Source organism: Carcharodon carcharias, chromosome 9 (assembly GCF_017639515.1).
Source record: "Carcharodon carcharias isolate sCarCar2 chromosome 9, sCarCar2.pri, whole genome shotgun sequence".
Taxonomy (NCBI): Eukaryota; Metazoa; Chordata; class Chondrichthyes; order Lamniformes; family Lamnidae; genus Carcharodon; species Carcharodon carcharias.
In genome coordinates this window covers 38,711,504-38,739,090 of record NC_054475.1, presented here as the reverse complement: position 1 = coordinate 38,739,090, position 27,587 = coordinate 38,711,504, and the positions used below count along the sequence as shown (strand labels likewise).

General features: G+C 42.6%; 1 protein-coding gene across 5 annotated transcripts in view; it reads left to right on the top strand.

Annotated features, from left to right (window-relative positions):
• Window positions 1–27,587, top strand: part of LOC121281807 (ladinin-1-like) — a 107,322-nt gene that overhangs the window by 69,621 nt on the left and 10,114 nt on the right. For all 5 annotated transcript variants that reach the window (XR_005943934.1, XR_005943935.1, XR_005943933.1 and 2 more), the window contains exon 10: window positions 12,034–12,102. Coding sequence is in view for 2 of the 5 variants with exons in the window: in XM_041194811.1 (XP_041050745.1) it covers window positions 12,034–12,102 (69 nt within the window). In the remaining 3 variants the exon portion in view is untranslated. The remainder of the gene's footprint in view (window positions 1–12,033; window positions 12,103–27,587) is intronic.

Genomic DNA, 27,587 nt, shown 5'->3' with positions numbered 1-27,587 from the left:
ATCTTCCCTTCACCCCCCTTATCGGCATTCCGTAGGGATCGCTCCCTCCGGGACACCCTGGTCCACTCCTCCATCACCCCCTACTCCTCAACCCCCTCCTATGGCACCACCCCATGCCCACGCAAAAGATGCAATACCTGCCCCTTCACTTCCTCTCTCCTCACCGTCCAAGGACCCAAACACTCCTTTCAAGTGAAGCAGCATTTCACTTGCATTTCCCCCAACTTAGTCTACTGCATTCGTTGCTCCCAATATGGTCTCCTCTACATTGGAGAGACCAAACGTAAACTGGGCGACCGCTTTGCAGAACACCTGCGGTCTGTCCGCAAGAATGACCCAAACCTCCCTGTCGCTTGCCATTTCAACACTCCACCCTGCTCTCTTGCCCACATGTCTGTCCTTGGCTTGCTGCATTGTTCCAGTGAAGCCCAACGCAAACTGGAGGAACAACACCTCACCTTCCGACTAGGGACTTTACAGCCATCCGGACTGAATATTGAATTCAACAACTTTAGGTCGTAAGCTCCCTCCCCCATCCCCACCCCCTTTCTGTTTCCCCCTTCCCTTTTTTTTCCAATAAATTATAAAGATTTTCCTTTTCCCACCTATTTCCATTATATAAAAAAAAAACCCCACTAGAGCTATACCTTGAGTGCCCTACCATCCATTCTTAATTAGCACATTCGTTTAGATAATATCACCAACTTTAATTTTAACACCTATGTGTTCTATTGTACTATTGTCGTTGACATCTTTTGATGATCTGCTTCTATCACTGCTTGTTTGTCCCTACAACCACACCCCACCCCCCCCCTCCACCTCTTTGTCTCTCTATCTCTCTGCCCCCCACACACACACCTTAAACCAGCTTATATTTCAACTCTTTCTTGGACTCGAACGCAAGTTCTGTCGAAGGGTCATGAGGACTCGAAACGTCAACTCTTTTCTTCTCCGCCGATGCTGCCAGACCTGCTGAGTTTTTCCAGGTAATTCTGTTTTTGTTTTGGATTTCCAGCATCCGCAGTTTTTTTGTTTTTAATACTCTGCCTTTCTGTTTTTCATACTGAAACGTATAACGTCACATTAATCCACGTTTTGCTGCATCTGCCATGTGTTTACCCACACACACAACTGGTCTAAATTGCCCTGAAGCCTATTTGCATGCTCCTCACAACTCACAACTCCGCCCAGTTTTGTGTCATCAGCAAACTTGGAAATATTGCATTTGATTCCCTCATCCAAGTCATTTATATATATCATGAATAGCTGGGGCCCAAGCACTGATCCCTATGGTACACCACTAGTCACTGCCTGCTGCCTGAAAAAAGACCCATTTAGTCCCACTCTCTGTTTCTGGTCTGTCAACCAACTCTCAATCAATGCCAGTATATTGCCCCCAATCCCATGTGCTTTAATTTTGCCCACTAGCCTCTTATGTGGGACCTTATCAAAAGCTTTCTTGAAATCCAAATACGCCACATCCACTGGTTCTCCCTTATTTATTCCATAAGTTATATTCTCAAAAAGCTCCAGTAGATTAATTAAGCATGATTTCCCATAAACCCATGCTAATTTTGTTTAATTCTGTTAATGCTTTACAAATGTTCTGTTATCGTGTCTTTTCTAATAGACTCTAGCATTTTCCCCACTATTGATGTTAGGCTTACTGGTCTGTAATTCTGTTTTTTCTCTCCTTTCCTTTTTAAATGGTGGGGTTACATTTGCCACCCTCCAATCTGTAGGAACTGCTCCAGAGTCTATAGAATTTTAGAAGATTACCAGCAATGCATCCAATGTTTCCAGGGCCACTACTCTTGGGTGTAGATTATCAGGCCCTGGAGATTTTTTAACATTCAACTACATTAATATCTCTAATACTGATTTACTTCAATTCCTCCCTCTCACTCGACCCTTGGTTCCCTAACATATCTGGCAAATTATTTGTGTCCTCTTTTGTGAAGACAGAACCAAAATATGTGTTCAATTCTTCTGCCATTTCTTTGTTCCCCATTATATTTTCCCCTATTTTTGATTGTAAAGGACATAAGTTTGTCTTTGCTAATCTTTTTCTCTTCACATGTTTATAGAAGCTTTTACAGTCAGTTTTTATGTTCCTTGCAAGTTTACTCTCACACTCCATTTTCCCCTTCTTGATCAATCTTTTTCTCCATTTTTGCTGAATTCTAATCTGCTGCCAATCCTCAGACTTGCTGCTTTTTCTGGCAATTTTATATGTTTCCTCTTTGGATCTAATACTATCCCTAATTTCTTTTGTAAGCCATGGCTGAGCCACCATTCCTGTTTTATTTTTGCGCCAGACAGGAATGAATAATTTTTGTAATTCATGCATACATTCATTAAATATTAGCCATTGCCACCCACTGGCAACTCTTTTAGTAAGGTCCCCCATGTATCATTGCCATCTCGCACCTCATACCCTCGTAGTTCCCTTTGTTTAGATTCAGGACCCTAGTTTCGGATTCAACTTCTTCACTCTCCATCCTAATGAACAATTCTATCATTTTATGGTCGCTGTTCCCCAAGGGACCTGGCACAACAATCCTTTCTCATTGCACAATACCCAGTCTAGAATAGCCTGCTCTCTAGTTGGTTCCTCAATGTATTGGTCTAAAAAACCATCCAGTACACACTCCAGGAAATCCTCCTCCACAGTATTATTTGTATAATTTGTCATTGTTTTGCTCGTTCACCAAAACAGTCTAAGTTCCTTTGCAACTTCATGTTCCCATCTGAATGACTTACTGCCCTTTCCAATTTAGTGTCATGCGGACATCTTGCAGGGCCCCACGGGTTAGAGAAGGTTACAGAGGATGGAAGAGGTGAGGACCCAAAGGGATTTGAACATGATGATTTGAGGTATTGTTGTTCAGTACAGGGCTGATTTCTGAGTGGGTTATGCTCAGATGTTGAGGGATGGAGAACTGCTCAGGACAGTGTTGGTATATTTGAGTATGGGGCTGCACCAGCTCCAAGACAAGTATTTAGCTCAAAGCTGAATGCATTATTCCAGAGTAGGTCTGACAAAAGATCTATACAACTGAAGGATAACTTCCTCCCCTAATATTTCAGCATGAATAAGATTTCTGAATGGATGGGCTTAAGTAGGGGCAAAGGTGACAATGATATACATTCTCAACATTATGAAGTTGTAGAGTGAACGTGTGCCTCCTCTGGCTAGAATGAGTGAAAAAGTTAATTTTTAACTAATTTTCATTACTTATTTTCTAAAGTTCTTAAAACATTACTTGTTTAGGTGGGTCATTTGGTTACTGATTACACCAGCAACACTTGAAGTACTTCTGACCTTTTAATCTCAATCATTTGTGGTTTAGTTTGGATGCAAATAAGACTTTGGTGGGTATGTGTCTGTCATTCCCTAGAAATCTTGGTGAGATGGGGGGAAGATGGCGAGCAGTATAATCTATTGTTGCCATGTGTCAGTCCTATCCCTGGAGGACCAGCTAATTGTTTTTAAAATTATATGGAATTTACAGCAGAGAAACCAGGCTGATCAACTGAAATAGTATATGCTGTTGTTATGAGCTTCCTTCCATGCTAAATCCTATCAACATAATCTTTTATTCATTTCTCACTCATACTTATCTAGCTTCTCGTAAATACATAATGAACATTATTGGAAATCAGACGCCATAATTATAGATGGATACAATTGTGGAATGTGACTCCCCTATCAAAGCAGTAGTGAAAATCTTAGAATACCATGTTATAAAACAGTTCTGTTGAAGGGTCATGAGGACTCGAAACGTCAACTCTTTTCTTCTCCGTCGATGCTGCCAGACCTGCTGAGTTTTTCCAGGTAATTCTGTTTTTGTTTTATAAAACAGGAATTGACGTACTCAGTTATTGTGAATCAATAGCTGTGGTTATAATTGTTTTGCCAATAAAACACCGTACTGCCTCAAGCATTTTTTTGGCTGCTTGGTGTAGTACAAAGTCCAGATTACTTTATTAGAAATGAAGATATGTTAATTGACCTTTCAGTGTTTGAACAGTAACTTCGTATCTAGCCACTTGGTGGCAGAGATGTAAAGCATGATCAGTCAACATGTGACATTAGTTAGTAGCTACCCCACAGTGGTCTGGCTGAAAAATTTACGTGTAGGGAGGAATCAGGAGTCAAGGACAGACTGCTTTGGCTCTTGGGATGGTTGTTCATAGTGCTGACTCCACTGCTAAAAAAAAAGGCATACAAGAACAATGTTACAAATGCAGGTCCCTTTCAAAGTAAACCAGGACAAGCTTCAGAGTGAATTGAGAGCAGCTGATAGGGCATTGAGGCCTGTACTTAAGAGCTGTTTTTTCCCCAGTAAGGAATTAGCTTCCAGACAGGGGGAGGGTCCAAAAGGGAAGAGTGGAAACTGGTATTTGTACTGAACTATAGTTTAACAATAAGACAGTTGTGATTAACAGAATGTCTCCTGCTGCCTGATTCGGTGAATAGATATCCACCTGTGAAACATATAAGAGTAACTAATATTAGGAATTAGCATGTGCTTGTATGAAGGTCATCTTGGGGAGCAGAGACTAAGATGTGTTGATGCCAAGGGCAACTTTGAGTAAACCTAGAGGGGTTTCTCACCTTAATGTGAAATTTGGAAGACATATGGTATTGATTTTCTATTAATTCAGACTTAATGTTGATGAGGAAAAGAAAGACTTACAATTATGATCTGCCTTTCATGGCCTTATAATGTTCCAAAGCACTTAATAGTCAATTAAGTACTCTTGAAGTATAGTTACTGTTATAATGTCAGAAATGCAACAGTCAATTTGTATACAGCATGGTCCCACTAATGGTAGTATGATAATGCTCAGTTAATCTGTTCTAATGATGTTGATTGAGAAGTAAATATTGCCCTGCTCTTCTTCAAGAGAGTGCCATGGGATCTTTTAGATTCACCTGAGAAAACAGACTAAACCTCAGTTTAACATCTTATCCAAATGATGACGCCTCCAACAATACAGTACTCCCTCGAAACTGGACTGAGGTTTCAGCCTGGGTTTTGTGCTCAGATCTCTGGAATGGGACTTAAATTCACAACCTCCTGACTCAGAGGCAAGCGCTACTTTGAGCCACAGCTGGAGAAAATTGGAAGAACATTTAGAACCGGACTATTGACAGTGGTGGATCTCATGTTGCATGCAACGTTGCCTTAATCCTGCTGCCTCAATGTTACATTCAATTCGGTAGTGGTGAAATTGGTCTGCGGTGACGGTAGCAAACACATAGTGTCTAATCAGCATTAACTTAAATGGTAAAGATAGTTGGGCAGAATATAAAAAAGACTGCTGATTTGCTAATTCCCATTTTGCAGTAATGTTCAAGATTAATTTCATAGTATTGCTTATTTATAGTTTCCCTTATAATCTATGATGACTGGAAGCCTCAGGATATTAATATATCACTATGGTTATTTCTTTAATAGCATCTGTGCATTCTTACCTGAACTGCTCATCTGTTTACTGTCGGAGCTTCCAGTCTAGCTTGAATCGATAATTAAGATAATCTATACTGATATTAAGACAATTCTTTGCACCCTGCCTTAAACAGCACAGTATTCACCAAACACAAATTTCTATTTCAACAATTAAATGGAGAATGATGTCACAGCATGTTGCATGTTACACTATATAGGTCTGATATCGCTCTGTTTCACTGGCATTTCATTTTGGAAAGTATAGCAAAGAGCATGAAGTATGGCTGAAAGACAGATTCAGAAGTGGAATGATGGCTGAAGCCACTTAGTGTGATCACCCTTAGGAACTTTTAAGTTATTAAAAATACAAACTAATAAATCTAAACTAAATGACTGTTAGTGGAAAATAAAATATACAACACCAAAAATGTATTTTGGTTTCTATTGAAGTGTGACATAATTGTAATACCACATATTTTATTTATTTCACTTAGTTTCTTTTGATTTCTTTTTATTTCTGATACACTATTTTGTAATAAACCTCATGCAGATGCAAAGCTGAGTAGTCATGGGCTGGTTGCACTTGCCAAGTTCATATGGTGAAGCAATCACATTGCACTTGACTTTTGTACAAGTAAGGAATATTTTTTTTTGAAAAAAATCATACTAACTGAACAGTTCCAGATACCAGTGATCACACTAAGCAGCTTCTAATAGGATGTGTTAACTGTACCAATGCATCTAATTCTATCATTATCTATAATGATAGGGCACAATAGGCCTTTATGTGAGGGTTGCAGTTCGCATCAACCAATGGGTCAGTAGAGCTCAAGAATCCAGAAAAACATTTGGATGTAAGGTAGCGATTTGGGGCTGTTCATTATTTTCTCCATTTTACATTTTTTTGATTCAAATGATGTTGGGCTGTAAAAGTTCAATAATTTGTCCTTTACTAAGGTTCAAGTATGGGTTTCCAAAATTAGGAAAAAGATTATTTTCACTGAGCCTTTCTAACATAATTTTGGGCAATCAGATCCAATGCTGGTGCCGAAAATGCATCTCCAATGATTACAGGATTAACATAAGTACTCCCTGAGTTTCAAGCCAAAGTGATGAATGATAAGTCAAGATATATGTTACGATGGGGCATATGATGTGTGCCAGGCAGATTAAATCCATGAGGGAAACTTGATCAGACAGTCACAATGATTTTGCAATTTGTATTTTATTTTGAGCTGCATGCCCTGAATTCAGTAATTGAGGAATTCAGTACATCAAGACTGTAGAGATTTTTTACAAAACTAAGTTAAACATTTATTAACAAAAGAAAAGGTTTCAAGCACGTACATAGGTCTACAAATTACTGCTATAATAACTCTTAAAACTCCTAATTAATCTGGCTTCCAGTTATGCCCCCATTAAGACAACCATAAAAAACAAATAGATTTTAAACAGATCCAAGCAAGTCAACACAATACCCTGGATAGTAGAATTCAAAGTGGCTTTTTCTAGCTTTGGTTTCTGTAGACAGCAGCTTATTGTACAAATACTGAAGGCTTTTCAGACATCTGGTAGATCGTTCAATGCCTTCCTCTCTGACATACAGCCTCTTCTCCTTTTTACATGTTTCGCCTTTTAAATGCAAATTCATTGTTCCCATATATCTTTAGAACTTTACTTTTCTCATAATATAAATCTTTTCATGGTGCTAATACTACCAGTAACCTTTGGGAAAAATAAACACACTGCTTGGTCTCACTTCTCTGGCTAGGTGTAATATCCTACCATCTCTTTGAAATTCAAACTACCCTGATTTATCTAAAAATGCAAATTCTCCTCACTCACGTTCAAAAGCTTCAGCCATATTTAGGTATTTAACTTTTCAAACCTAGCTTCTTTGATGAATCAAAAGCCTCCAGCCTAGCTGTCTCCAATTCAATTAAGTCCCACACACAGGGCAACATTTTCTTCCCATCAGGGGGAAGTGCGGGCACGGTTGGGGGGTTGAGGGGGGGGAAGGGGGAGCAGACGGGGGGGGCGGGCCTCCGATGGGCACCCCCAGTCGGGACTGTGCCACCATTTTAGGTGGGCGGTCCAATTAAGACCCACCCAGCATGACGTCCGCTGTGTGCTCCCTGTGCGGGCAGGGGTTTCCCTCATCCGGGAGTACGTTCTTTCGCACATGCGCACAAAAGAGCAGACAAAGTACTGCCTCAGGGAGATCGGCTCCGATTCAAAAGTTGAAATAAAGGTAATAAAGAAAATTCCCTGCCATATCCTCTCATGTGACACTGTCACATGAGTTGGGACATGTCCATAACTTTTATTTAAATATTTGATAAAAATTTAAATACCTTCATGAAACCTCATCCCGCCCGTGGATGAGGTTTCATGTTTTTTCCGAGGCCCACCTGAGCTCCCGGCCTGCCTGCCTACCTGAAGATTGGACGGGCAGGTCCATCAATCAGGTTATTTAGTTTTTTAATGGCCTTAATAGGCCGTTGACAGTTCAGTGGGTGCTCAGCCAATTCAGCTGCCCCTGCTCGCTGACTGGAAGGTGCTGGTCATAGACACATAGGAACTATCTAAACCCCACTATTACCTACTTTTACAATAAATCACAAGAATATTATGAGAATTATTATACTTTTATGGCACTTAGGCCAGAAGTTTACTTCCCCTCCCGCCCAATGGGATACTATGGTCCCGCTGAACTGAGTGGCAATTTAAATGGCTCACCGCATCCATCGGTTGGAGACACACAGTGGCAGCGTTGTAAAATCCTGGCCATAGAAAGACAGATCAGCATACACTGGGACAAACTGCACAGCGAGAGATAGCAAAGCCCATAGATGAGAGCAAAAACAAGCACTGAGAACAGAAAAGCTGAGTGAATGCAAAGGAAGAAGATAAAACTGAAGATTTTGGAGAATACAGAAAACCAAAACCATGAAAGGATAATTCAGAAGGATGGACCAACCAAACACAGTCAATGGGAGATTAGAACAGTTTCTGTGGATAAGGTAACAAACATGAATCAAAGAAGGCATTGTAATAAAGCAATTTCTTATAATTAATAAATAAAGTGTGGACTATTTCAGTTCTTTTAATGGCTATTTAAAATATGTCATATGTTTAACAAAAGTCCAATAATCACATGCTGTTATTGCTACTGTTCTGCTACATTTTTGTCGTTTGTGTTTTACATATTTTAGTGATCATTTAAAATGTTTTAGGCTATTTGCTCTTAATTACATTTAAAATACCTCAAAGTTTCTCCCTTCCATTAGATGGGTAAGGCGCTCAAGACCATTAAGTTCTCACAGGAATAGTTTCAGTGCTGATCTATGTTAAATTGATGGGAATTGCTTATGTATGACTAATTCAGTCGGTTCCCTTCCCCTACATTCCTGTCAATTTTCAGGTTAATGGCTCTGTTTCTTTGAAGTGTTCCTCCTGCAGGCTATGCAAGAGCTGGTGAAACCTGGACATTGAGAGAAGCTGACATTCAAGATCGTATTTAAACCTGTGCTTTTTATTTTGAATTCTTATGTTCACTCATGGAGCTATCTGGTTGTTCTGCTGTAGGCCATTTTCTATTTGTAAATATTTTCTGCTATTCCTTCCTTTAATTACCAACAATTACACTCTCACTTATGAATCAGAGCATTCAAGCTGCATTCAAAAAGTTGATCACAACAGTGACGACATTTCAAAAGTAAATATGTTTGGATATCCCAGTGATGTGAAAGGTGCTATACAAGTGCAAGTTTTTTCCTAACATTCCCAATGCTTGCAGTGCAATGGCTGAATGATCCCATTTTGTTCTCCATTTTCATCAGTAGGAGTGGGAAAATGATCTTTCTTCAAAGCCACAGTTTCTTTATTTCTTTCAAGTCGTACTGCCAGCTGCCACTGCTCACCTTTTGATGGCTTTACCTTTTACACTTTCTTCATTTATCAATATTATTGGCTTCACAACCTCCTCTGGCTTCAAGGACAACTATCACACCTCATCCACCACTAAAGCTGCTTCGGTGAAGCTAGGTTTCTTCTTTCATTGTCTCTTTACAGTATTTAGTTTATGACATCTAACTCGTTGCTTGAGTACCCTCAACTTATTACTCTCTGAAATAACACATTAGGGTATCATTGCATGGTGCACTCTGCCATCCTGAGTTCTTTTTGCCCACTGAATTGGAAGATCAAACAAAACTTTTCCATTGCATCCTTAAGGTACTATTGGCTGTGAAGTGATTTAGGCCATCCTCAAATTGTGTGAGGTCTATATGAATACACGTTTGTTCTTTTAATCTATGCTGTATTACTCTCCATCCTTTCCAACATTGCTACAGCATTTGTCATACCATGATATCCTCCTTCGTTGCCCCTCTTACATGAATGGTCTTGTGTGGTTTCATGTAATATCTGGAGAAAACAAATGCAAACCTGGAATTGCTTCTCTTTGCTCTTTTGCACTGTCATCCCTGGAGACGTCTAAGGATCTATCTTTATCCTGTTCCCCTTCCTTAAGTTTATGCTCTTTGGCACTGTCACCTGCGGGCATGGCGTCATTTTACATCTGTATGATAATGACATCTAACTTTGCCATTCCACAATGTCTCTTTACCCTATGGCCCCACTGAGTCAAATGAGCTGTCTGACATCAAGTCTTGGTTGAGTCACAACTTCCTTCAGCAGAGACTGGAAAGACTGAAACTATTGATTTTGATGCCTGCCTCAAATAGCACTCCTTTACCATAGATACCATCTATTTTCCCAGGCATTCACTCAGACTGAAAAAAAAACCACGGTCAACATCGGTGCTGTGTTTTATCCTAAAATGAATTTTGTGCCTCATATCTTCTTTCTAGGGTCTTGAAAGGAGTGGCTAGTGAAATAGTTAATGCATTGGTTTTAATTTTTCCAAAATTCCCTAGATTCAGCTAGGGTTCCATTAGGTTGGAAAATAGCAAATGTAAGTCCTTTGTTCAAAAAGGGAGGGAGACAGAAAGCAGGAAACTATAGGGCAGTTGCTTAACATCTGTCACAGGGAAAAAGTTAGAAGCTATTATTAAAGATGTCATTGCAGGGCACTTAGAAAAGTTTAAGGCAATCAGTCCGAGTCAACATGGTTTTGTGAAAGGGAAATCATGTTTAACTAATTTATTGGAGTTCTTTGAAGGAGTCACATGTGCTGTGGATAAAGGGGAACCGGTGGATATACTGTACTTAGATTTCTAGAAGGCTTTTGATAAGGTGCCACATCAATGGTTATTGCAGAAAATAAAAGCTTATGGTGCAGGAGGTCATATATTTGCTTGGATAGAAGATTGGCTAGCCAGCAGGAAACAAAAGGTGGCCATAAATGGGTCTTTTCCTGGTTGGCAGGATTCACAAGTGGTGTGCCACAGGAATCAGTGCTGGGGCAGAGCTAGATAGATTTTTTATTAACAAGGGGTGAAAGGTTATCTGGAGTATCAAGAGGTTACAATCAGATCAACCATGATCTTAGTAAATGGTGGAGCAGGCTTGAAAGGCTGAGTGGCTTACTCCTGCTCCTATAGTTCGTATGTATGTTCTTATGTATCTTCTCTGTTACCAAATTTGCTTACTTCTAAACCTGCAGTATTGCCCACCTCCACCTCAATGTAGCTACTGAAACCTTTATCACCTCCAGACTTGATTACTCCAAAACTCTCCATGCTGGTCTTCTCTTATCTTCCTCCCATACACTTCAACTTCTCCAAAATACAGCTGCTGCATCCTGCCCTGCATCAAAGACACGTTCATGCATCAACCTCCTTCTTTAGTGACTAACTTTGGTCTCCTGAACCCTAACACATCCAAGGTAAAACCTTCATCCTTGTCTTCAAATGACATCATTGCCTCAGTGCACCCAATTTCTCCAATACCTACAGCTTTCCACATCCATTGAACCTCCAACACTGGCTGCCTTTGTATCCCTCTTCCTTTCACCACATCATTGGAAGCTGAACTTTTAGTCACCTTAGCTCTCTGAAACACCCCCTTAAAATCTTGTAAAGACCTTCCTCTTTAAAAGAACTTCTAAAAATCCATATTTTCAACCTAGATATCAGTCCCTTCTATTAACTTTACTCCTATGCCTTGATATCTGCTGCACTTAGTATTTCTTTACAGAGTGCCTTTTAGATGCTTTGTAGATTAAAGGAGCATTATAAATAAAAGTTGTCATCCGTGAAAGACTGGGGATACTACAAATTGAGTAGAGATTTAACCAAGGTCGGAAAATATTAACTTGTGAACAAAAGTGTGATGAAATGCTAGAGAATATCACAGAAGAAAAATACTTCAGTAGATTCATAGATAAAACAACAAATTTGAACCTGGAAGTACAAAATTTTACAGAAGCAACACCATCATTGAGAAAAGATTACTTACAGCTCTGCACAACATATGTGGTAAATGTTTCCTATGTTATTCATTAACTATATGTTGTATATAGTGTGCTGTAACCACAAAAAAATCAGAGTATTGGAATGATGTTGTAAATTGGTACCTAAAGATAAAATATGTTAATTTGTGTTTCTAGGATATCAGACCAGGGGATGTAGCCAGCAAACGCAGCCTGTGGGAGAACAAAGCTGATTCTGTAGAAAAGGTAACAAAATCAAAATGAAGATTTCTAAGCAAGTACTTAATGCAACTACATTAAGGATGTTCACTGTACTTTGAAATAATAGTGCCTTTCTCTAATTACCTATATATATATATATATATATATATACCTTGATCTTTAAAACAGCAATGCTAATATTCTTTGCCTTTTAGCAACTGTAGGTCAACTTACATTGACACAATTTGATTTCCAGTTGCTTCCTCAATTGATTGGTAAATTAATTTAAGTATGGAAACACTAAAGTCAAGCAATCCCAGGTATATGTAAAGAGAAATATTTCAAATGGCCATTGTATGTCATATAGTTAAAATAAAGGATTGTTGACAAGGTGTATAATATGGGGCCTCTCAGGAATGAATGAGGGAATTTATTAGTGTAGAATGTTATGATCCCCTTTGAGACTGATAACATTAAACAGGAGATCTGAATTCCCATTTACCAACTTAAAGGAATTACATGACATTTCAAGTTTTAAGACTTCTACTGTAACAAATCAACTAAAGCAACAACACAACCAAACATTTCTTAGTAGGCAGCTAACACACTAAACTACCGAAAATATATTACCCCACTTTAACTTTTAACATGATCACAAACTCCATGACACAGTTTTATTTTATGTTGCACTCTCCACAGGATAACAATTTTTACAAGAACCAATCAAACATCACTCCCAGCTTTCATTAGACTCACTTCTCCCCATTTTGCCATGCCATAATATCAAGTGATCATCAAAAGGCACTTCTCTCAGCCTCTGGAGAAGTACCTATTACCAGTCCAAATCAAATAGCTGCAGTAAGGCCCACTCTGGCAACTCCTGCCCCCCACCATGCCACAGCCCCCCCTCCTCAGCCTCCGGCCACGTTAGTACAAGTCTTCTGGATCAGCTAGGCTGATGCTTACATTAGATTGAAACCAGTGAAGCAGAAAGGAAATTATCATGATGCCAACAGCTTTATTTAACATTCCATAGACAACATCACCAAAGCAGATTAACCGGTCCAAAAGTAAAATACTGTGATTGTTGGAAATATGAAGCAAAAACAAACATGCTGGGAATGCACAGCTGGTCCAGCAGTATCTGCAGAGAAAGGAATGGTTAACATTTCAGATCAGTAACTTATTGTTAGAAGTGGAAAACATTGGGTTGGATTTTGCCATGGAGTGGAGGTGGGTTGAGAGGCAGAGGTGTTTGGGAATTTCAGTTAGTTGCATGCTGGGACACCTCCCCAATGCTGCTAGATTTGTATCCTAGGACCAGACTACAACTGAAATCGACAATTCCTCCTCAAAGGTGGGCAGTCAATTAGGCCAATTAAGGTCCCACTTAGGTGCCATTTTCAGAAACTGCTGCATTTTCCAGCATCAGACCAGCCTCTCCTGCTGAATCTAGAGCCAGGCGACAACTAGGAGGTGCCCTCCCAGCAACAGGCTAAAGATCCACCGGTGCCTGCACTGTCCCAAGAATGAGCCACAAGTATGAAAAGGCTGCAGCCACAGCCAAAACCATTCCTGCGAGGGTTTTCCCCTCCACATTGTTGGCCTGCAACTTTTGACTTACATTAATATTAAATTTTCAGCAGGCATCTGAGATCGCCTCCATTTTGATGTCCCCTCGTGCTTGTCTTCCTGCCTCTGCAGCGCCCAACGCTCTCCTGTCCAGACTGCTAGCTGGTCGGTGCTGTGTCCTCTCATTGGACCTTGCACCTCAGGAACACTCCCCACAGCAGCACCACATTACTTTTAGGGAGGTTCACTGGCAGATTTCTATCTGCCAGACCAGCCATAAGATGGAGGCAGCTTTTCAATGACTGCAGGGCTAGAGCTTGCTTGAGGAAAGGGGAGAAGTGGCTTTGAGCAAGGAAAGAGGCTGCAGGACAAGACCTGTACTGGGGAAGAGGGGTATCCCAGGGTGTGTGTGGGGGCAGATGTTGATCTGTGTAAGTGGCCTCAAGATTATGAGGGCTGAGGAGGCAGTCTCCAGAGCAGATGAGGCCATATGGTTGTTGTGAGGGTGTGTGTGAGAGAGTGAGTGGTGATGTCCCTTGAGCTGGCAGTGAGTGAGATGCCAGTGAATGTATGATGGGCTTGTGAGTGTGTGAGGTTAGAGTGATGAGATGGTTGCCTTACCCTGGCGGCACGCATGAGATCATTCATCCTCTGTCTGCACTGAATGGTCAACCTCTTCTGTGCAGCATTGGTACTGACCACCAATGCCCACTGCCTCCCAAACCAGAGTGGTGAGATTGCTGGACCTCCTGCTGCTAGAGTAGGAGTGGAGGACATCACGACAGGCCTCCAAAAGTCATTCCAGTGACAGGTCACTGAACTCTTCTTGGCTTTCAGGGTCATGTCTTCACTGGAGCTGTTCTGGGCTGCAAGCATTGAGAGCTGTGTGGGTGGCTGCAGTTCAGATATGGCATCTGGAGTGAGGAAACGGTGAGGTAACGGCATGGTGGGTGATTCAGAGGTTGCCCGCCAGCGAGACGGTGTGTTTCTTGTGGCTGCATAATTAATGAGGTGGGAAGCGGACGATGCAGTGTGAAAAACTGCCATTGCGGCCAGCGGGTGAAACGTAGTTTTTCATGCCTGTTACCACACTTAGTGCAATTCTGGGACGACTCTGCCCACCATCCTGACTTAGAAATATATTGCCGTTCCTTCACTGTCATTGGTTCAAAATCCTGGAACTCCTTCCCTAACAGTATTGTGAGTGTACCTACACCACAGGGACTGTGGTGGCTCAAGAAGGCGGCTTACCAGCACTTTCTCGAGGGCAATTAAGGATAGGCAATAAAAATGTTGGCCTAGCCAACGATGTTCATGCCCTGTGAAAAAACAAAAAAAAACACAGACTTGCAAACTGCATATGGTCCTGACATTGGGGGTTCTAATGCCCTTGGTAAAATTCAGCCTATTCAATCTGCTTTTCTCTCCACAGATCCTGCCCGACCTGCTGAGTATTTCCAGATTAACCGATCGTTCAGCACCTTATGTGTTTATTGTTTGTGGAAACTTGCTGTGTTTCAAATTGGCTGTGGTTACAGAACTGACTTCAGTTCAATAGTTATTTATTGACTGTTAAGCACTTTAAGATGTCCTGAGGCTGTCAAAAGTGCTGTATATATTTAAATTCTTTCTTTACTGAGCTCCTTCGAAATTGCTGAAGACTTCAAACTACTTTTTTGCAACGTGTGCACATACTTGCTGCCAACTGTAAAGGCTACGTTACAGCAATAAAAAATAAATCTCAATGGCTATTACACAGTACAAAGTCCAGGGCGCAAAGTTACAAGATGCCTGCGTGCCTTCACTAACTCTCTTTCTCTTTGTTCTCACTGTCCCATGAAAAAGCATGTGCAGCTCTGAGCTCAAATTATTGTGAAAACCCAAATTCACATGGTATTTTGAGGCTTGTGAACAGTTGGTGTTTTACAAATCAAGTAAGGACAGGTTAGAGGTCATCGACGACAGTCAAATCTAACAGTTTGTAATGCACTCCTGTTGAAACACCGAGCAGCATTTGGTTGATTTAAACAGAAAAGCCTGTTATGTTATGGAATACGAATGCTTAACTATCATTTGTGGGTGGATGCATGAGCGAATGACAAAGATGTAATTCACATGATTTTGTACAACTTCCATCATTTTGCACTGCTTCCTTTCTCTGCCCATATAAACTTAGCAATCAGGTTAGCTTGGTACTGGACTCCATACAAAAGTGCGTTTGAAGAGACCAGTAATGAAATTGGCATATTGATTGGGTTTCATTGTAGCTCTTCTCTTGTTTTTTTTCCTTCAGAAATCTTTTTCACTTTGTAACGTCTTTATTGTAATATCTTTGGTGTTGCCCATAGCCGATTTCTGTTGCCACAATGGATTTTCCATTGGGAATACCCCTATATCAGATTTCTTAGGTGAAGAGAGGACCAACAGAGAGAGAATGCTAGATTGACCTAGCTACACCCAGCCATTGGTACAGCTACAGCAAAATATAGAGTCAGAAATACGCACACATACTGTACACTTATCTGAGGAGACTTCCCGAGGTGGATTTAATTCACCAGGAAAGCCTTCACAGAGTTATGCCACATGCTGCAGTCAGACCTGGAGCTAAATTCCACAACAGGCACACAGTGCTGCCAGTTCCTGGACAATTCATAATCGTCTTCAGCGTTTATGCAGCAGGGTCATTTCCAGCTGCCAGTGGGAATGTATTGAATATCAACCAATCAGCTGTGCATAGATGTGTACCGCAAGTCATGGATGCTTTGTTTACTCAATGAACAGCTGATGGAAGCATGAAAGGGCTGTGCAGTTTTAGAGAATTGCAGGCTTCCCAAAGTGGCAGTTGTTTACAGAGTGCAATTTGAGGGCCCACCACCTGTTAATGGTCGCTCATGGTATTCATATGTTAACTTCTCCTGCAAGAAGGGTCAAAGAAACGATAAGTTAGAACAAAATGTAGCTCTTTTCCCACATTGTGTTTTTTTTATTTGCTCTGATTTTTCTGTTATGACACTTTGGGTTTAAGCCAGATTCCTTTAGGAAATAAATCAATCTACTCGACATCAGCAGCCTAAGTATGTCTGCTGTTGTTGTTGGAGAAATATTAATGTATTAGTGAGTTAAATTGTAACCACGAATGCTTTATTTAATGAGTTCAGAGAGGGATTTGCATTAACTGGCCAATTAGATTGCCCTGTAGCTATTAGGTGAGCAATGGCCTATTTGGCTTTTTTGAGGGGTTATTTGCTTGTACTTCCAGTTTGAAGTTTACATATAGACTACTGAATTTAATAATGAAGTGGTCACCATAAAGACAGTTTCTACAACATTCACTTTGGCAACCAATAGATTACTCGCAAACCAGATTTAATCCAAAGCATATTTGATTTATTTTTGTTCTGGGTGGAGTACCAAAGGAGCTGGATATCAATTCTTATGAAACCATCAGAGAGCAAGATATAGGAGGTTTGAAGAAGGGAAAGTTGCCTTACAAAATCCATGTAAAATATTGTTAATAGATGTTATCAGATCCAGTTTCACTGTGAATTTTAGTGCAGATAAAATGCTCTATGCATTAACAGTGAAGTACTGCTTATTTGTATTATTAAATTGCTGTGCAGTTTATAGCATAAGCCAGAATTTGATAGATTGTTTGTTGCCTGCCAAATCAAGGAGCTCACATGATATACCAGTAAGCTGAGTATAGTGGCAAGAAATTATTTTCGATTCTTGATTTTGCTACAATTATCCAGATATTTACTGTGAAAGGCTTGCACCAGCTTGTAGAGTTAGGACTTGCTTGCAGGAGTGATCTTTAATACTGACAATGTAATGGGTGTAATGGTTGTTAAGAGGATGTGTAGAAAGATCCGAATGTCAGCATGCAGCCTCTAGTTGAGGTATTGATGTCTACATGTAATTATCAGTTTTTTTTAATTATTTGTTTGTGGGATGTGGGTATCACCAACTCAGCCAGCTTGTATTGCCCTTGTTCAGAGGGCATGCAGCAGTCAACAACATTGCTGTGGGCCTGTAGTCACATATAGGCCAGACCAGGTAAGGATGGCAGATTTTCCTTCCCTAAGGACATTAATGAACCAGGTGGGTTTTTACGACAATCAACAACAGTTTCATGGTTGTCATCAGACTTTTAATTCCCTATTTTTATTGGATTCAAATTCCACCATCTGCTGTGTGGGATTTGAACCCAGGTCCCCAGAGCATTACCCTGGGTCACTGGATTACCAGTCCAGTGGCAATACCACTACACCACTGCCTCCCCACATTAGGTATTTAGATGGGAGGATTCTTTTCAATTGAATGCTTGTAAGGATGAGTGAAGAAACAGTTCCAAGTAGGTGGCACTCTCAGGCAAGGGGACCGCTCTGTTACCTTCTCTACTCCTTCCAGGTTTTTTTCTATTGGTCAAAAGCTCGCTTGTTTCACTTGTTTTAAACTTCAGGATCCTTGCCTCTGTAAACTGTTTTTTTGACCATGAAGTACCATGATTTTACTTGCTCAGAATCAGAAGACTTTTCCACACCTAAAAACATGCACAGAGTTTCTTGGTGATTGGGTGGGCCTTAGCTGCTTAGCTTGATCACAGGCTAGCTCTTTGGGAATGAACATCTCTTGGCTGCACTTCAAGAACCCATGTCATTATATTGGTGTTTTCTAACTTTCTGCCAAGATTGTAACAAGTTATAACAGTGCAAGTTGTTTTCAACATAAAGCATTTTTCCATTGTGTCAGCATTGTAAGGCAAAGGCTCAACAAGAACGGCTGATATTATGATAATATCTATTTATGTTATAGGTTTGTATGGAGCACAAATGCTGACATAGATCAGTTGTGATGAAGGGCGTGTTACTGTGCTTTCAATTCTTATCAGTTATGCCAAATGCTGATTATAGTTGACTGAATTTGAATAAAATAAGGAGCATTTGTATTATAATGAGCACACACTTAATTTCATTGACCAGAGTTGCTCTCTTATACCTTCCTCACTAAATATTATGGTAAAATATATTCCCAGTGCAAAAGACACAAAACAGAAACTGTTGTGTTAATTGATCTATGTTTGATTATGTTAGTCTGTCCACTGATCTACGTTCACTGTACTTGATTGCTTAAGCCTGCAGGTGAAGCTCGAGAGCTTACACAAGTTACAGCTTAAAGAATGTTCTGAAATCAGGGCTGAGAGCATGGGTGGAATTTTCCATGCCCACTGGTGTTAGGTGTGCTAAGCTGTGTGAATAGACAATTTGGCAAGAAGGCCAGAAATTGGTTTCATGACGTTGTGAAACCAGTTTGAGATTGTTCGCTCAGCCCATTGATGGTGGGCCGCATTCCCTGCCATCGGATATCGGGAACTTAATTATAATACATCAGCATATCATTATAAGGCCCGCCTGTTAGAATCATCCCCCGCCCCCGCTGGATCGCCCACCCAGATTGGCAGGAAAACATGCCAGTACAGAACACGTCTTGACAATTGTGACATGCAGGAATTGGGACTTACCACCAGGGCCTTGCTCACATTGCGGACAGCCGAGGAGCAGAAGATGCTGGAGCCCGACAGCAATGGCACACTGGAGGAACCTCCATGGCATGCTGGGTGGATTCTCCTGGACAGGGCTCTGCTGCAAAGCAACCCACAGAAGTTGGAAAGCCACCGTTGAAGGTCTGCTCACAATGGATGATGGTCAACGCTGTGGAGAGGAAGGTCCAGCTGTGTTTGGAAGAGGAAGATGTACCGCAATTGGAGAGGAAGGTCTAGGGTCGACTGGGAGAGGAAGGGATGTCAGTGGCATGAGATTGGGAGGGGGGGAATCAAGGTGTCAGGATGGGGTGAGGTTGGGAGGGGGGAATGAAGGTGTCAGCGGGGAATGGTTGGGAGGGGGTAGAGAGTACAGGGGCAGGAGGGGATAACAAGGCAGTTAGGTGTAATGGGGGGTGAAAGATGTAAGGGTAGGAGTTCGGAGGGGGGATGGAGTGCAGAGAGGGGAGGGAGTCCGGGGGGAGGAAGGAGTGTGGAGAGTGGAGCAAGTCCGGGGAGAGGAAGGAGTCAGGAAGGAGGAAGGGGTAAGGCTGGAGGAAGAAGTAAGGATGGAGGGAAGAATCAGGAGAGGGGAAGGACTAAGTGTGATTGAAGACGTAAGAGTGCCTGAAGGAGTCAGGAAGGCGGAAGGACTAAACAGGGGTGGGGGATAGGACTAAGGGGAAGTGGAATCTGGAGGGTGTGTGGGAGGTCAAAGGGTGGGGGGAGAGTCCCAGGTGGGGGAAAGAGTTCGAAGGGGGGAAGGGTTCCAGGGTGGAAGGGGTCCGGGGGGGTGCTGATGTCCAGGTGAACATGCAAGGTAGAGCTCTGATGAGTCCATAACTGCCTTCTGGAGAGCAAATTGAGGGTGGGCACGTACAAGGGGATGATGAGAATGACCAAGGGCAGGGTGAGGCGGTAGGATGGGAAGATGAGGGTTTGACGGTAGCGGTAGAAGGGATGGTGAGGTAGGTAGGTGGGGAATCGGAGGCAGACCCGGACCCTGGGGTGGGAAGGAGGCGGTCGGGAAGGTTATTGTGAATGGGGGTGGGATTTTCGGGAAGGTAAGGAATTTGCACGTTCACCTAGACATCCCAGAACGAGAAAGGTTGTGGCTGGTTGGTCACAGGAGGGAGGTGGAAGGTGATGCCAGGGGCATCAACAATGATGGGGAAAATGAAATGGGTGGCTGGGGGAGGGGAGAGGACAGGGGAGCACATGAAAAACTGAACAAGACCATGCTGTCTAAATCAAAAGTGAAGCGAAAGTCGTGGTGGGCAAGATCAGGTGCTGGATGGAACTGTGATCAGTGGGTGGGTGGAGATGCAGGTCAGCTCAGATGGACAACTGAAAGTGAACCACAGCAGGCAGCATTGAAAATGCTCAGGACTGTGAGATGAGTGTAATACAGTAAGAATCTGCATGCGTGGGCGAGTGCTTGCACAAGGCTCCGAATGGCCCTGCCACACAGACCTTCCAGAATCATTCGCCAGCTGCTCTCTCTGCAGTGTCAGAAGACGAGGTTGAAGGGCTCACAGGCAAAGGGGACTCAGAGGGAGAGGACAGCCTCTGAGATTCTTGAGAGGATGATCCAGGGGTGTCCAGCTGCTGCTCTCCCTCCCTTCAGGTACCCAGGGCCCTAGCCTGACTCCTTGAGGGGAAGGAGCATCTGGAGGGACATTGTGGTGCCCTGTTTCCCTCTCGCGTTGCCACTGCAAAAACACACTCATGACTCCCGTGACAGAGTGCAGCTCTGCACACATCTTCACGTTCTGCTGAACCAGGGTCTCCATGGCTTCCGCCATGCTCCCCATGGACACCTCCATACGCTCACATGTGGGCACCACTTCATCAGATGCACTCCTCCAACTCGCATGCCACTCTGTTGAGGGCTTCCAACAGCTCTGCATGATGTTCCCCTGCCTTCTGTTGACTCTCCACGATTAGTTGGAAGGCCAAATCCAGAGGCTCGTCATCTGACTCAGACCTCACAGATGCCTCTTCCCCAGCAGTCCTCCGAGTGCTGGGGAGCTCATCCAAACCTGCCTCCTCCTGCTGCGGACATGTGTCTGTGCAGTGACCAACAGATTGTGAAACCAATCCTGCTCTAGATCTAGGTCCCACCAAGGTGTGTGTCTCTGCACTGGTGCAGGGTGTGGGTAAGTGCTGTGATGGGTCTTCCAGGCTGTTTATTTCCAGCTCTTCAATGTGGGAGGTGTCCTTTGGCTGGAGGTTAGGACGTGGATGGAGCTGAGGGACTGGTTGGCTAAGGGTGTCAGACCCTGTGAATCAAAGTAGAGGTAATTAGTGCATGGCGGCAGGGTCAAAAACAGGAGAGAGGGGTGATGTGGGGCAGGATCCTCACAAGGGTGTTCGTTGCCAACCTCACTGTCACCACAGGCATGGTCCACATCCTCACCAGTCAGTACAATGGCACACTCCTCAAAGTGAGTGAGGGGCTAACCAGAAGGTAAAAACAGTTCAGACCAGGACTCTTATTTCCCAGGTTTACTGGTGTTCCATTTTAAGGTGTACAAGACCAGTTCGGACCAGTATTTTTATTTCCCAATTTTTACTGTTCTTCCCTTCTGGGTAATGTGGCCCACTCCACCCCTCGTCTGGGACCTCTCCCTGCTAATGTGAGCAGGCTTCTCCTGCGTGAAAAACGATGGAGAGAGTGTGAGCAGGACACATGGCACTGCGTAGAATTTTTGTGCGGTGAGCAGAGCCATGGACAAGATGAGGATGTGAGCTCAAGAGGGTATGAGCCTGATGGAGATGTGAGGGTGTGTGTGCGAGTTAGTGGTGTTGTCTCTTGAGGTGTGAGATTTCTGTGGATGTGTGAAGGGTTTGTGAATGTTGGGAGTGATGAGAAGAGTGACTTACCCTGGCGGAATGGATGAGACTATTCATCCTGTAGTGACACTGGGTAGCTGTCCTCTTTTGCAGGGCATTGACACTGACCACCGCTGCCACCGCCTCCCATGCTGGATTGGTGATACATCTGCCCATCCTGCAGCCAGAGCGTGGGTAGATGACATCACGATGGGCTTCCACAGCATTCAAAAGGCACTCAAGGGATGCGTCACTGAGGCGGTGGCCTACAGTCTTTTTGCCTTTTAGCCACCCTGTCTTCTGTTCAGTAATGGTGGGCTAAAGGCACTAAGAGGTGTGCACGCGGCTGCACTTTAAATATGGCGCCCAACGTAATGAAGCAGACAGGTGATGGCGTGGCACACGAATGAGAGCCTGTCTGCCATGGAAACAATGTATTTCCCAGGAATGCATAATTAATGCGGCGGGTTTGGGACGATACAGTCTAAGAAGCCGCCATTGCAGCCGGCGGGTAAAACATCGTTTTATCCGCCCGCTCCCGCACTTAGTGCAAATCTGGGACAATTTTGCCCTATGTGTGTAGGATCCTGTAATTGCTAAGATAAATCAGATACATAAGATATACAATGAATCAGCAAATACATAACAGAAATATCCTTTAAGACAAAAGCTGATACGCCATAATTTGGATGTGCATTGCACATTTTGATCATAAGTATACAAAGGCTCTGAATTTTACATGAACTGTTCTATTTATGTGCAGAATAGCCCAGCCTTGATTTTTGATTGTTTGATTTCAACAAGGATCCATACACTTGCTCTTTGTATCACCTTGCATGGGAACACCAATTTATTCCTCAGAGTGATTCATTGTACTTACCAAATTTAAACAGAATCCACACCCAAGCTACAGGTAGCAGTCTGTCATTTTGTTCTGAGTGTCACCAAGGTATAAAGTACGAGCATTGAAAATAATATTCAGTGCAAGGCTGAGGTAAATTGCCATTTGCTGAGATTCTTTTCAAAGCCCTGATGGGCTGTCTTATAGACCTTCAGGACATTATAGCACAGAATGAAGCCCATTTGGTCTTTACTGTTTTTGTAAATAGATACAATAAGAGCTAATTCAAATCTCAAAAATACCAGAACGTTCACAATATAAAGTGGAAATTGCTTGCTATTTTGAGCTATTTCATAGACTATAATGTACCAGCATGGTGATATGTAAAGACATGCCTGCCCCATACTGTCAGTAGTAAAAGGATCCTCTCTAGTACATGGCATTCAGCAACTGGCACATGCGAACGCTATTATAAATCCTCACGTAAGCTACACATTCTTACCATAATGACACATAGCATGCGTTGTTCACTGTGTGGGAATAGCTTCCAAATGGAGATGTGCATTCTGAGCAGTGTCAATTCCTTGAGCTATGCAATGCAACAATACCATTTTATACAGTGCGTTAAACTTCAGTCATTATTTTTGCACATTTAAAATCTCCGAGCTCATTGATGAGAGACAGTAGATTTATTACAAAAACAGAATTACCTGGAAAAACTCAGCAGGTCTGGCAGCATCGGCGGAGAAGAAGAGTTGACGTTTCGAGTCCTCATGACCCTTCGACAGAACTTGAGTTCGAGTCCAAGAAAGAGTTGAAATATAAGCTGGTTTAAAGTGTGTGTGTGGGGGGCGGAGAGATAGAGAGACAGAGAGGTGGGGGGGGTGGTGTGGTTGTAGGGACAAACAAGCAGTAGTAGAAGCAGATCATCAAAAGATGTCAACGACAATAGTACAATAGAACACATAGGTGTTAAAGTTAAAGTTGGTGATATTATCTAAACGAATGTGCTAATTAAGAATGGATGGTAGGGCACTCAAGGTATAGCTCTAGTGGGGGTTTTTTTTAATTTTTTTTATAATGGAAATAGGTGGGAAAAGGAAAATCTTTATAATTTATTGGAAAAAAAAGGGAAGGGGGAAACAGAAAGGGGGTGGGGATGGGGGAGGGAGCTCCAGTTTGCGTTGGGCTTCACTGGAACAATGCAGCAAGCCAAGGACAGACATGTGGGCAAGAGAGCAGGGTGGAGTGTTAAAATGGCAAGCGACAGGGAGGTTTGGGTCATTCTTGCGGACAGACCGCAGGTGTTCTGTCTCTTTATGGGGTATGTGGAACATTCCTTGTTGCAGTCCTACTCCGGCCCCCTTCCACAACTCTTTCTCTGGTACATCGATGATTACTTCGGTGCCGCTTCATGCTCTCGTCAGGACTTGGAAAAATTTATTAATTTTGCTTCCAATCTCCACCCCTCCATCATTTTCACGTGGTCCATCTCTGACACTTCCCTTCCCTTCCTTGACCTCTCTGTCTCAATCTCTGGTGATAGACTGTCCACCAATATCCATTACAAACCCACCGACTCCCAAGCTATCTCGACTACAGCTCCTCACACCCCGCTTCCTGTAAGGACTCCATCCCATTCTCTCAGTTCCTTCGCCTCCGTCGCATCTGTTCCGATGATGCTACATTCAAAAACAGTTCCTCTGACATGTCCTCCTTCTTCCTTAACCGAGGTTTTCCACCCACGGTCGTTGACAGGGCCCTCAACCGTGTCCGGCCCATCTCCCGCGCATCCGCCCTCACGCCTTCTCCTCCCTCCCAGAAACATGATAGGGTCCCCCTTGTCCTCACTTATCACCCCACCAGCCTCCGCATTCAAAGGATCATCCTCCGCCATTTCCGCCAATTCCAGCATGATGCCACCACCAAACACATCTTCCCTTCACCCCCCTTATCGGCATTCCGTAGGGATCGCTCCCTCCGGGACACCCTGGTCCACTCCTCCATCACCCCCTACTCCTCAACCCCCTCCTATGGCACCACCCCATGCCCACGCAAAAGATGCAACACCTGCCCCTTCACTTCCTCTCTCCTCACCGTCCAAGGACCCAAACACTCCTTTCAAGTGAAGCAGCATTTCACTTGCATTTCCCCCAACTTAGTCTACTGCATTCGTTGCTCCCAATGTGGTCTCCTCTACATTGGAGAGACCAAACGTAAACTGGGCGACCGCTTTGCAGAACACCTGCGGTCTGTCCGCAAGAATGACCCAAACCTCCCTGTCGCTTGCCATTTTAACACTCCACCCTGCTCTCTTGCCCACATGTCTGTCCTTGGCTTGCTGCATTGTTCCAGTGAAGCCCAACGCAAACTGGAGGAACAACACCTCATCTTCCGACTAGGCACTTTACAGCCATCCGGACTGAATATTGAATTCAACAACTTTAGGTCGTGAGCTCCCTCCCCCATCCCCACCCCCTTTCTGTTTCCCCCTTCCCTTTTTTTTCCAATAAATTATAAAGATTTTCCTTTTCCCACCTATTTCCATTATAAAAAAATTTTAAAAAAAACCCCCACTAGAGCTATACCTTGAGTGCCCTACCATCCATTCTTAATTAGCACATTCGTTTAGATAATATCACCAACTTTAACTTTAACACCTATGTGTTCTATTGTACTATTGTCGTTGACATCTTTTGATGATCTGCTTCTATCACTGCTTGTTTGTCCCTACAACCATACCCCCCCCCACCACCTCTCTGTCTCTCTATCTCCCCGCCCCCCACACACACACTTTAAACCAGCTTATATTTCAACTCTTTCTTGGACTCGAACTCAAGTTCTGTCGAAGGGTCTTGAGGACTCGAAACGTCAACTCTTTTCTTCTCCGCCGATGCTGCCAGACCTGCTGAGTTTTTCCAGGTAATTCTGTTTTTGTTTTGGATTTCCAGCATCCGCAGTTTTTTTGTTTTTATCAGTAGATTTATTAGTTGTCTGAATCCATAAACATGAATGAAATGAATAGTATAGTGTATGCATGCATGCTAAACAGCAGCTTTTTAAATTGGCTGTTTTATTTAATCCACGTGCCCCAAACTCATTTGCATTTCACAAACAACTTCAACTTTTGTTTCACTGAAATTGTGATGAACTAATCAAAGAGCAGAATTAAAGGCTGTTAGGACCAATTGTTTTCATTTTTGACTGTGAGGAAACTTGAGATAGAAAATATTCTGTGATTCACCAGAATCTTACCCATGCTCTAAGCATTAGATTATAAACTAAGATTACATAAACCAGGCTTGCATTCCTTGGTATATAGAAGGTTAAGGGGCAATTTGAGGTTTTTAGGATTTTGATAGGGTTGAGATTTTCTGTTGCCAGGGGTGTATAGGAGAATGCAGTATGACCTTAAAATCAAATTCAATCCATTCAGGAGGGAAGGTAGGAATGGATGGTAGCAGTGCGGAACTCACTCCCATAAAGAACAGTAGATGCCAGCTCAATGAACAATTATAAATATGAGAGCATGGACTTTTACTTGTCAAGGGTATTAAAGGATGCAGAACCAAGCTGTCAATGGAGCTAGGGTGCAGCTAGGCCATGATCTCATTGAATGGCAGAACAGATTTGACGGTTGAATGGCCAACCCCAGCTCCTACGCACCCAGTTAAATGAGTTGATGGCTTCTGAAGTTTCAAGGTTACCAGTGTTTATCCTCAAAGATGTATCGTTCATATAATCTGCTGAAATACAGCTTTTAAGTACTTTTAGCTTTCCCGAAAAGAATGTCCTGTGCCACAGCAGACTACTGTCAGATGTGAAAGTTTACTTTTCTCAAGACTGCTTGCAACTGTTTTTTGTTTGAGGTAGAGGATTTTTTTTTCTCTCTAGTGTGGACACATTAATTGGTTTTATTATCCATTGGTTATTGCATTTGGTAGAATTGCCAGGATTTGGAAATAGGGATTTGGGGTGGAAGTGGCAATAAACCTTATTTTCTTCAAACAAGTGAGACTCCCAAGTCTTTAATTTTACTTTAGTACACTGCTATGGTGCATGTTGCAGATAATTAGCTTGTTTGTATGTCAGTTGTAGTGACCATCTATATTCTATAACTTTGCTGCTTTCAGTTCATTTTACGCACAACTGATGTGCCTTGAAGGAACCAAGCAGAGAGCCCACACCTTCTATTTTAGATCTATAAATATCCAAGGGGAAATGTGAGGAATAACATGAATAATCAATCAGTCTATGATGGATCCCTCAAGCTGGGGGCAGTAAGGTACATGAGAGCACATAATTCAGCTCGCTATCGCTGTTACTGCAAGCAACTTTTTCATCTTTCACTTTTTTAATTACTGCAGCGTTCATTGATTTTTATTTCTGGCAGGAGAAAAATAATTACTTTGATGGGTTCAAAAATAACCGTAGAGGCCACAAAATGCTATTGGCAATAATGAGAAGTGAGCATTTTTCTGTTTTTATTTTCTGTTCCAATTTCAGATTTTCAGTGTCCACAGTATTTTGCTTTTGTTTACTTAAAGGGCTGGATTTTCATCTTCAAGGCAGGTAGCGGGAGACAGGACAGCTTGGCCCACCCACCTCAGGAAAACGTGCCAGGAAAGTTGGGATTTTCATTCGGGTGTGGTCAATGCGGGGATAGGTGCAGGGAAGCAGGTTCAGGTTGCAGTCAAGCCAGCCAGCCCAGGGAAATGTTTGGAGGCAGCCACAGGGGCTGTC